Source organism: Staurois parvus, unplaced genomic scaffold (genome assembly GCF_062004578.1).
Source record: "Staurois parvus isolate SC_StPar_1 unplaced genomic scaffold, SC_StPar_1.0 ptg000294l, whole genome shotgun sequence".
In the NCBI taxonomy this organism is placed as follows: domain Eukaryota; kingdom Metazoa; phylum Chordata; class Amphibia; order Anura; family Ranidae; genus Staurois; species Staurois parvus.
The window spans coordinates 6755963-6768494 of record NW_028318090.1 but is presented as its reverse complement, the minus strand read 5'-3'; the positions used below and the strand labels follow the sequence as shown (position 1 = coordinate 6768494).

Genomic DNA, 12532 nt, shown 5'->3' with positions numbered 1-12532 from the left:
CTATTTGAATTTCTTGGCCTTAAAAAGATTTACAGTAATCCTAACTGGATTGCATTTAGTATGAGAAAGTACTTTGCATCATAAACAATTGACATTTTTATTGCATAAAATCCTTTTTTCCACATTTTTCATCTTTAAAGTGGTTGTAAACCTCAGAAATGAAATATGAACAAAGCAATTCTCTCTACAGTGGGTGTGTGCCTCATTCCACAGCACAAAGTGTCATTTTTGTCTACTTCTTTGTTCCTCTATCAGCATGAATCAGTTCCTATAGGTTTTCCTGTCACAAGAGAAAAATGGTGACAGGGGAGGGACTTTGAACTGATCGACAGCCTCACCTCTGCTCCTGTGAGCTGTGTGGAGGGGGTGTGTCTTTTCTCTCCAATCAGCTCTCAGAACTCTCCCCACTGAGCTCTGCTTCAGCTTTCTTCCGGTTTTTCTAAAAACTCAGACACATTTTATAAATTCTAGACTTTAACCGGTTCTCCGCCGCCCTATGGCAGAACTACTGCTGCAGGGCTTTGCAGAATCACGTGTATATATACGTGATTTTGCATTTCCTGGTAGGGTGTTCGCGCTCTGCCCTACCCGCGCTATCGATCACCGGGTCCCAGATGGAGATTCCTCGCCGACATCCAGCGATCACATTTTATTAGCACTGATCACTGTATTAGTGTCATAGGGATGTCAGTGGCAGTTAGTCCCCCCCCCCCAGTGTCAGAATGCCCGCCACAGTACTGCAGTCCCGCTATAAATCGCTGATTGCCGCTTTAGTAGTATAAAAAAAAAATTAAAATAAAAAATCCAGTACATATACCGCCATTTGTAGATGTTATAACTTTCACGTAAACCAATTAATGTACATGATCAATAAAGTAAAGTATAGTGAGCGCTTGGACAAAAAACACAGCAGCTGTACACCAAAAAAGGCACCATATATAACCTTCTGAAAATATTCAAATAAGGGGGGAGGAGGTGCAGCGCTATACAAAATAACAGACACTAATAAAATAAAAATACAAATAATAAATAGTGACTGTGTGCAAATAAAATAAAGCCACTAGGTGGTGGCTATAAAGTGACAAAAAAGTGTAAAATAATAAAAAGAGTCCAAAGAAGGGGTGCTCTTAAGATCCAGGATGATCCTCAGACGTCCAATGATTGGAACAGCCAGGTGATAAAAAAATGTAAGGATTGCACACTCACCAGATACGCAATCTTTGTGCGCATTTGTATATCAAATCACTGGACCTCTGGTGTCATCACATTAGGTCTGGTCAGATCTGGTCATGTGGCTCTTGCTGCTTGGCACTCGGATAGATGCGGCTACTCTGTGGATCTGGCTGGTTTTCACCAGAGCTCAAATAAACAGAGAAGGCCACATAGTGTAATATCCTTGAGGTACTTTATTTAGTATACAGGCACAGGATAACAGAAGCAACTCATTCAAAAATTTACTAACCCAGATGTAAACAAAGATGGCCGCCGGGGCCCCTCGTGGCGTCCAACCTACTGTAGCCTTCACTGACGCGTTTCGAGCAAAGGCTCGTATTCATAGGGGTGCAGCTCACGAGCCTTTGCAACATTTTACCTATACTCACAAATAGAGCTTTCTTTTGGTGGTATTTACTTGCCGCTGGGTGTTTTACTTTTTGCGCTATAAGCAAAAAAAGAGCAAAAAATTTGCAAAAAAAAAACTTGGTTTCTATTATAAAATTTTGCAAACAGATAATTTTTCTCCTTCGCTGATGTGCGTTGATGAGGCTGCACTGATAGGCATCACTGATGGTCACTGATAGGCGGCACTGATGGGCACTGATAGGCAGCACTAATGAGGTGGCACTGATAGCTGGCACTGATAGGCACCACTGATGAGCTGGCACTGATGATGGGTATTGATAGTGAGTACTGACTGGCGGCACTGACTGGCGCAACTGCTGGGCACGGACTGGCACCACTGCTGGGCACGGACTGGCACCACTGCTGGGCACGGACTGGCACCACTGCTGGGCACGGACTGGCACCACTGCTGGGCACTGACCGGCGGCACTGCTGGGCTGCACTGATGGGCACAGGTGGGTGACACTGGTGGGCACTGCTGGGCACAGGTGGGTGGCACTGCTGGGCACCGATCATCAGGGCATTGATCATCAGTGCCCTGATGATCGGTGCCGATCCCTGCTCTGACAACTACCGGTTCTTGGCAGTACGTTCCTCATGCTCTGACAGTGTGAGGAAAGTGCAGCCAAGAACCGGCAATTGCATTTCCCAGTGATCAGCGTGTCATTGGACACGGCTGGTCACGTGGTAAAAGGCCACTGTGATTGACTTTTTACTACATCACATGATCAGCTCTGTCCGTAGGACTCAGTGATCACCGAGATCACCGGGTGCGTGCCCCCGGGGGCGCGCAGGAGAGCTCATTCTGGGAGGCCGTCATATGACGGCCTCCCAGAACTGGCCGGCCGCAGTTCAGCCGTCATTCGGCTATCTGCGGTCGGCAACTAGTTAAAGTAATACAGTGCCGTATCGCAAAAAATGGCCTGGTCAGGAAGGGAGGTAAATCCTCTGGAGGGCAAGTGGTTAAACGGATGAAGAGAAGACTGTAGATAAACAGGTACAACTTATGTAGGAGGATTTGTTTCATCTCTGTGTATCACCTGAGGCCAGTCACTTCACTGGGTATATGTAAGGGCTTCTAATGTATTGCAGCCCTTTCAGCTGTGTCATTTTACATGCACTTGCTCCAGAATCGCCTGCACATCATGACTCTGGTCAGTGTGAATCAGTAGAGGTACTTGTAGTCTCCACTAGGGGTGGAGATGTGACATCAGTTGTCACTCCATAACAGGATGTTCCTGAAAAGGACCTTTATGGCAGGATCACCAATGTTGTTTTAAACTGGAACTTTAGTCAGAAAATTTAAGTCCTGCTAGATCTCTTCAGGCTGGCCCCTTTTGCAGGTATAGCTATGTAAATCAAAAAATAAGTGCCTATACTGTTTAAAATCCTGTTTACACTGTCTCACCCTGCTCTGCACATGCTCTCTGTTTTTGGTGCTGTGCTGAAAATGTTGAGGCCGATCTGCTGACAACCTAAAATTTTACTGCTGCTCAGGGGCTCTGGGCTCCAGCAAAATGGCAGCCAACCTCCAAAAGGAAGAAACAGGAGGCAATTTACAGCACACACTAATTTTGGTAGCATAATTGTTAAAGCGGAGCTTCAATCAAAAGGGGAAATTCTGCTTTAAGGCCTCGTCCCCTGTTTTCCCATTAAGGATTGGCACCTTTGGGGAGCGGGTACCCGCTCTTGACAGGTACCCACTTCCATTGCGATCGACGGAGAGTCAGCAGCTACAGTTTTTGTAGTTGTTGACTTTTATTTTTTTACATTTTGACTAGAGCTCTGCTTTAATATGGAATGTATGTTCTTTGCAAAGGAACATTATTTTAGGTATCACGTTGTTATGGGTAAAGTTCTGCTTTCATGAATGCTAAACTCTAAAAATATATTCAGCTTCTATGAAAATTTAGTGATTTGGTTGAGATATACTTTAAAGGGGATTTGTAAGCTAAATAACTTTTGGGTGCTGCCATTGGCTAATTCACTAACAGCATGCTATTCCTATGGCATTGAATCACCTGTTTACCATCACTGTATGTGTTATATAAGCCAAAGTACTGCTAGATCCTTGAACCAAATAAGTACCTGGTGTCAGCCATATCTATAAACTTGGCTTGCACAAGGCTTCAGTAGTGTATGGGCTTTGTAATTTGTGATGGCTGTGACTGACTCCCTTTATGACGGAGCGCCGCGCAGCCGCGCTGATTCTAAAAGTGAAAGCTGTGGAGAAGAGGGACTCCCACCCCGTCACAGGTGAGTCTTGGGGTGCTTAGCAGCATGTTTCATGTTATGCCCTAAATACGACTGAAAATTACACTTGATGGGGAATGTTTGCAATGACAGGTTCTCCCATAAATTCGCACTGTTGTGCATATTGATGTGTTTGTGATTTGTAGACCATTTCAGTTATCTTGCTTCAAATCCATATTAATGCACATGGTTTGAAGTAGGGTGTCAAACAAGCTCATGTATGATCAGATGTCTTTTAACGTTTGGTCATCCAGTGTGGTTTGTCCCAAGCACAGTGTCACTTTTGCTGGACAGCTTGGTCTGCATATAAATGTGCAGAAAATGTAAGCTTGGTTAAAAAATCACTTGAAGCATTAACCCCATTCAGTTACTCATAATACAATATTTTTCTCTATAATGGGTCTATAACCCATGTAATGATTATACTGTAATTATAACCCATTTTTGATACAAACTGCTGCAAAGTTTTCAATGTCTGATCTTCGAGCTTTGAAAAGAACTGCACTTTGGCAAAGGGTTAGTAGTTAAATAGCTGAAATTCCAAAATTCAGATTTTCTTGTAGTCTTTACTTTTTTTCATTTTCCTAATTTTTTTTTTCTGTTTTTTCAACATATACCTTATTTATGCGTTTGTACTTATAGGTCTGACAGCTGTTGGAGGCCTTGCTCTCATGGGAGGTGGTTATCTCCCTACCAACACCCCTGATGTCCTTGCCGTGCTCGCAGCATTTGTGTCTTCCATCAACATTGCAGGTAATACAGTTTTTTGGCTTACCAAAATGGTGCGGCCAGTTTATCTTTTAATCCCTATTGGATGGTCAGAAATTGGCTTTAATTTGCCTATCTAGCCTAAACAAATCAAAACAGATATCGCCTAATTAAGAGTTGCATTGCTGAAGTTTTGTATTTTTCTGTAAAGTAGGACCATATTCTACAGGTATGTATGGCAGAGCAAATTAAAGCAGGTGCACATTACAATCTGACTTCACAATCTTCTTTAGATGGACTGACAACTATGCAGTGCAAGGGCCTGCCTTCCAGCTGTTAAAGCCTTCAGACTTGTACAACTCTGTTTGATAAGGCATCTAATGCCTTGTTGCAGTGGGGTCAGTACAGTAGAAATTATCCACCAGAGGATGATTGCATTCATTAGTAATTAAGGACATGTTTAAGAGCTGTTACACTGGTAGTTTGGTGCACCAGGATAGATTTTCTCCTTCTGCAAGTTAATAGGAAGGAAACACAGCTTGGTGGAGGCTGGAAGGAACTTAAGTGCACCTTAAGGCCCCAATAACACGACACCGAGGCCTGCACAGAGTGAGCAAGTGTTTGTCTACACCAGTGTTTTTTAACCTTTTTTTCAGTCAAGGCACCCTTTAAAATTATGGACAATCCCGAGGCACCCTTTAAAATTATGGACAATCCCGAGGCACCTTTTAAAATTATGGACAGTCCCGAGGCACCCTTTAAAATTATGCACAACCCCGAGGCACCCTTTAAAATATGGACAATCCCGAGGCACCCTTTAAAATTATGGACAATCCCGAGGCACCCTTTAAAATTATGGACAGTCCCGAGGCACCCTTTAAAATTATGGACAACCCCGAGGCACCCTTTAAAATTATGGACAATCCCGAGGCACCCTTTAAAATTATGGACAATCCCGAGGCACCCTTTAAAATTATGGACAACCCCAAGGCACCCTTTAAAATTATGGACAATCCCAAAGCACCTTTTAAAATTATGGACAGTCCCAAGGCATCCTTTAAAATTATGGACAATCACAAGGCACCCTTTAAAATTATGGACAGTCCCAAAGCACCTTTTAAAATTATGGACAGTTCCGAGGCACCCTTTAAAATTATGGACAATCCTGAGGCACCCTTTAAAATTATGGACAATCCCGAGGCATCCTTTAAAACTATGGACAGTCTTGAAGCACTCTATTCTAAAATAGGGTGCCTGAAGACTGTCCACAATTTTAAAAGAGCACCCCATTCTAAAATGTGAAAAACTATTCTTACAGTTTTATATAACGCATCAACATCCACACAAGTAGGACACCCAACATTAGAAGTGATTTATTCTTCCAAAGCAAGTACACTTTTACACACTGGTACTGACTAGTATTCCAGTGTTTCTCTTCTCCCTCAGTTTCTGTCCATCACTCGGCTAATGTGACCCCAGCACTGATGGAGAGGGGCAGTGGAGCGTCAAACTAGGATGCCGTGCAGGCAGCTGACAACCTCCTTATCAACTGAAGATGTCATTGGTTGTCAGGACGCTGGCGGCTAGAAGGCCATAATGGTGTACAATGAAAACCTGTGGCTTTGTGTAACTAGAAGTTGGGCTTGTTCCACCTGCTGGCTTGTATACAAATTTGATCAATTTTTAGACATTTTGCCAAGGCACCCTGAAGAAACCTAAAGCCAGGTTGAGAAATGCTGGTCTACACATCTGTAGCTGCATACAGGTAACCTATGTTAGCATACGGACCTGGACCCAGCCTCACCTGAGTTTTGACATGCGTGCAGGAAACAGGTGTGCTAACTCTAATGCACATTGTGTTTGGGGCCACACACCCACTATTGTACGCCTGGATGTGCGGCTCTCCGTACAGCCGTTGCATCACCATTCACTAGCATAGTCTGCTTGCACATGGCTCCAGATGTGTAAACAAGCACCTCATTCACATTTTACAGGTCTCTGCTCTCCTGTAAACGAGGACTTAAAACATGTGGTAAAAGCAAAATCCATTTTCCTGTGTATACAAATCTGATGACACAAATAAACATCAACACGTTTCTCAGCTCATCTAAATGGCACACAGTAGCATGGAATGTAAACTGCTTGAACCTATTAAAACAATTCTATTGCTAGTTTAAAAAGTATTTAAAAAGTGCTTCTCTGCAAAGTAAAGCTAATAAACACCAATTAGCCATAACATTATGACCAACTACCATAACCTTTTGATGCATGGACCCCACTAAACCTCTGAAGGTATGCTGTGGTATCTGCCACCAAGCCGTCAGTTGCAGATCTTCACAGCTTCACTAAACCCACAACAGTAAAATCAGTCTGTATATGCAGTAAAGCATGCTTGTTATACTCACTGTGGAACCTAAGGGGTTAATCCTCTGCATTGTGTAAAAATGCTGTGTGATCCTGACTTCTCTGATCCTCCCCTTCTTCCTGTGCCCCCCTCTTATCTCCTGATAAGACATATCATGTGGAGACACATGCTCAGTTTGGTGTGTACTGCTAGATAGGTTTTTTTATTTTCTCTTGGAAGAGTGCATGTGATCAGCACAGGGCCAATCCGCACTGTCTAGACAGAGGTCAGGGGTTGTATGGGCAGGCTGAATGTACCCAAGTTGATCGATCGTTCGATCAACTTGGATACAACCAGCCTGCCAGATTTGACATGTGATTAGCACTAGTAGCTGTAATTGCCCCTAGAAATCATCACTTCCCAATGAGGATGTCTCCCCAGCCCCCCTGCCTCCCTACCGTGAGAATACAATGGCTCGGTGGGAGGGATTCCCCTATCAACACTGGTTGCAGGAAAGACATTTGCACAGTCTATGGCCTGCCTTACTCTTACCCATTTTTTTTTCTGCTTTCGATACATCAATTTCGGGGACAACCATGTTCACTTGCTACGTAATATATCCCACCCACTTTCAGATGCCATTGTAACAACATAAGCAATGTTATTCACGTTACCTCTCAGTGGTCATAGTGTTATGGCTGATCAGTGTATAATCCGAAGAGTATTTTTCCTTTAGGGCAGGAACAGAGGTGCAAAGAAATACCACTTTGTGTAAGACTCCAATGGGTAACTGTGATGGGTGGGAACAGAGCTGGGAATTATGGCATGGAAATCTCACTGTTTGAACATACCTATAGAAGACATACAGAAACCTACAGATATAGAGAGTCAGCAGCTGACTCATCCTTTCAGGCTATACCTGTAAAATGTAACTTTTTATGAACTGGCCCTTAAAACATGGATATATTCACCATTGAAATACTAGATTTTGGATGGCAGCCAGACAACTGTAGTATTGAGGTCATTTCTAAATATCGAGGCCCCAAAGATGTTGGACAATTAATTTCTGCTATCGCTCCCTGTAGATATGGCGGGTATCACTTCCATCTCAGATTTGACCAGAAATGATTTTTGTTGGCACCCTCATGAAAATTCTTCAATAATCTATTCAGCATGGTCATTATATGATGCTAATTGTGCCAAATGTTATTTTTGCCAGGGTATTACTTTCCCTTACTCACTGTCTTTGCGCAAGTAATTCTCTAAATGGTTGTCACAAGCAGAGCCAAGCTGCTCTATTTTGTAAATCTAAAGCAGGAGTGTGTAATATGGAAAAGCTTGGCTAAAGTTTTCCTTTTAGCAATATCATGCTGTAGATAAAGTTGACTTATGTGTAAGCCAAGGACATGTGAAATGATTAACAGATCAGAGATATGGCGGCCTTGTTATGCCACTGCAACAAACACGAAAGATCCAGAGCTGGAATCGTTTGTGTTATTTTATGGTTGGACCCTCTTTGCTTTATCAGGCCATCCATTTTTAGCTGATAATATTGTTAGTATACATTCTACTTTGCTTACACAGCATTGAAAAGAATCCAGATAGTTAATACACTATAAAAATTACATCTGGTATCTTATGTTTTGAGTGCCTTGAAGCCCAAATGAACCTTCAGTTTAAACTGGCTAAATGCGTTCCATATGCATCAAAACAATGATAGATTCTCTACAGTGATCGTGTATGCTCCCTGCAGAGTCAGATCTATAGCTCAGCAAAACTCACACTTCCTGCTCAATGTGGAGCTCTATGCTTGACTCAGCAGGGGGGTAGGCTGGACCTCTGTAGAGAGATCACTGCTTACATACAGATAGTATAGGTCCTTCTCTGTCTTGTGTTTTCAGGGACAGGATGTGGATGCTTTCTAAAGAAAAACTATAAGGGGCCTTTCACACAGGGCAGGCTCCGTTTAGATCAGAGGGGGGATCTGTTCGCTGATCTTTTGCTGATCAGAACAGAGCGGGATGATGACAGGTTCGTGTCCGCTCAGTTTTTGCAGAGCTGACATTGACAGAGCCCGCTCTTCGCAATGGGTCACTGGGTGTAAATGGACTCCGCTGTCTGTTTACACAAGATTGCCCTCCGATCTGACCTGCCTAGACAAAGGGGGACGGATTCCCTTGGTTTTTTTTTTTAAGCAGACTGGATCGGATTGGAGGTAGGCGGGTGTAAATAGGCAGAAAATGTATATTATATAGGCGCGCTTGTTGGAGCCCAACCTCTGTAGCTGTAAGATAAAGGTGCCAGATGGATATCAGGGATGGATGGAAGCAGTAACACTGAGGCAGCTCTTCTTAGAGTGGAAGCAAGGCTGTAATGCAGTAACAAGAAAAAAAGAGGACGGCGCCTCTAAGTGCAGTATTAACAATTTATTAGTAGACAATGGAAAATTTGCACTTACAAGACAAACGGTTAAAAAGACTCATTGTGTGGTAATTAGATCCAGGTGGGACATCCAGCCGTCCAGCAGCAAGCTATGCCTATAGGATCAGGAAGTAGAGTCCAGGATGTGCCTGTGAATCAAAAATGAAGCTTGGAGAGCAGAGTCAGATGTAGCAGGTGAAAGGTGCGGTAATGCATTTCGGAGCATGCTCAATAGACTCCTTCTTCCGACCTCTGTCTACTAATAAATTGTTAATACTGCACTTAGAGGCGCCTTCCTCTCTTTTTCTTGGGTGTAAATGGGCACAAGTCCGTTCACCAGTCCATAGGGCTGAATGGATGGTCCAATCAAGTCCATTTGAAAAACTGACAGGCGAACCTGATCGGATCACCTGTGTGAAAAGGGCCTAAGACTTTGATCACCTTTTTGTTTCTATGCACTTGGAATGTATTTATCTGATGTCAACTAGAAGTTGAGTTGAGCTTTAGTGCCTTCTTTTGGATAGACTAAGACATTTGAAATTGTGTCAGGTTTTTTTCTTCTCTGGCTCCATCAGGGAGTTTTTCTATCACTTTCTCTAGAATGCCAGTACAAAAAAATTGAGGGTGAAGGGACGGACAACAGTTCTAATCCTTCAACAAAAAAGTGTTGTTTTTGTCCCTTATACCCAGGGAGAGATTTCCCATCGCTTCCTGTGGGGTTACAGATAATAAATAAGCCATCCTCAACCTCTCTGTTTGCATGTAATGTCAAAGATGCAACAAAGACTGAAATTGGTGCCAGTCAGTTTCTACCAGGCTAGAAAAGTCTGCTGTTTGGTTACTAGGGTTCTGAAGGTAAATGATTGCTATAAAAATGAATGAAAGGAAACCATAGCTGGGAGGAGAACATTGTCACTTGACCTACCAGTCACGTGTCTGACTCTCATCCAGTCACTATGCAGCAGAGAGAACTTGGTGACTTGCTGCCGGTGCAATGTCATATAGCGATATTCAGTTACCTTTGGGGCTCATGTACACTGCAGCTGATAAACTCACGTTTAGGAGCTGTTCAGTGTTTTTTTCAGCAGCCCCTGAACTCACCCTAATGTTTTCCTATGTGTCCATGTACACATCTTCGTTTACAGTCGTTTACAGGCATTTGAGTTTACAGTCGTTTTTTTGAACGCAGAAAACTTGCGTTCAACAGTTGATTTTATCAGCATTTCAAACGCAAAACGCTTGCAAACGCGGCAAACCGCGTTTATAAGCGTTTGCGTTAAACCATTTTTTTTAACTCTTCCGGTTCCTGATGCTGCCCAGAGCCTTTTTTCATCATGAAAAATGCATGGAAAGCGTTTTCAGGGTACTCAAATGGACAAAATACTGAACACAGGATGTTCCTACCAAGCTTGTCACACATTGTAATGACCAATTCACACCTCAGACCTCTCCAACCCTTGGAAACAAAAGATATGTTAATGACCATTCACACCTCAAATTCCTCATGAAGATCCCCTGCCAGCTGGCCTTAATGACTCACTCCACCAGATACCTTTCCCACCCTTGGAAACAAAAAAAATGTTAATGAGCAACTCACACCTAAGCTAATCTCAACACATACTGCTGTCTTTGTTTCTACTCTCTGTATTTCTCTGAAACAGTCTGAAATAGGTAATAATTTACCACATTTCAGTGCATTCTGGGCATTTGGGAGGTTCTCATGTGCTTAACTTTACAAAACGCTTCTAAATACAAACGCACAAACATGTATAAACGTGTTATGCAAACGCGCCTAAACAGATGTTTTTTAACCTACGTTTTCCAGCAGTCAGTTTCCATCGTTCAGAAGTGTCCCGTGTACATGGGGCCTTATTACTCAGCTAGTCAGACAGACAGGCACATGGACCCATACATCCTTGAAGGGGCATTTGTCTATGTGCTCAAAGTAGGGTACTGCCATGCCCAGAAGTCTGTTTAACCACTCCCTGTCTGGCCCATGTAGAGAAATGGCCGGACGGGAGCGCCGCCAATGCAGGTGGACATTTCTAAACAAACCCCCCCCACATCCATTGCCTGTGTGCGCTCCCTGGGAGTGCGCGGCACCGGTGGCTGCTGTGTCTGGAGGACACAGCGAAACGCAGATCGCTGTAGGTGAGGTCCCGATTCATATGATCACTGATTGGCCAATCAGTGATCACATGAATAGTAGTAAACAAGATGTCACTTCCTGACATCATTGCTTACTATTCTCAACAGCCTTGTACCATGTGACAAGCTGTGACCAATCACAGCTATCACAGTATTTCTCAATGGCTGCAGGAATGCAGCAAGAGAGAAGGAGAAATGATTGCTTTTACAGCCTTTATGGATGTAAAAGCAATCTGTGTAAAAAAAGAAAAAAAAAAATCTTCATCACTCCCCACAATTAGTACAGTGTCACTATGGTAACACTGTACTGCTAGGGTGACAGTAGGTTAACAAAAACATAAATATTAATATAAAAATGTAATATACTTTTTGGAAAAATTATAATTTTTGGTTATAAACTAATTTGGGTTATTTTTTTAGATGGATACATTTCGGGCCAAGTTTTATGAAGAAAGATTATTTATTTGCAAAATTTTATAAGAAAAACCCCTTTTTTCAAAATTTTTGGACCTTTACATTTATATATATATATATATATAGATATATATATATATATATATATATATATATATATAAATAAAGAAAGAAAGAATCCAGGTGGTGAATAAATACCACCAAAATAAAGTTTTATCTGTCTCAAAAAAATGCTAAAAAATTCATATGGGTACAGTGTTACATGACTGCGCAATTGTCACTCAAAGTGTGATAGCGCTGAAAGCTGAAAATTGGCCTGGACTGGAAGGGGGTGAAAGTGTCCGGACTTGAAGTGGTTAAAGAAAAAAAAAAAAAATCACTGAGAGTCGAACAGGCAGCAGCATCTGTACAGATCTTTATGCACGTCTTGGAATGTACTTGCATACACATGTGGATGAGCAGGTTTTTGGACACTGATCTGTCCCTATATGCAAGTACACGCTCCGATGTGCATAAAGATTTGTACAGCCACTGTGCCTGTCTGACTCTCATTGATTGTTAACTGGCTTTTGGGTGCAGCTGTTCACTACTCCGGCCCAATAACAAACACAGCTTCATGGCTGT

The 12532-nt window shown here is 42.6% G+C and overlaps 1 protein-coding gene across 2 annotated transcripts in view; it reads left to right on the top strand.

The window, feature by feature from the left end:
* NNT (nicotinamide nucleotide transhydrogenase) overlaps positions 1-12532 on the top strand; it is a 206612-nt gene that overhangs the window by 94095 nt on the left and 99985 nt on the right. For both annotated transcript variants that reach the window (XM_089682705.1, XM_089682706.1), the window contains exon 12: positions 4516-4626. In XM_089682705.1, the coding sequence (XP_089538831.1) occupies positions 4516-4626 (111 nt within the window). The remainder of the gene's footprint in view (positions 1-4515; positions 4627-12532) is intronic.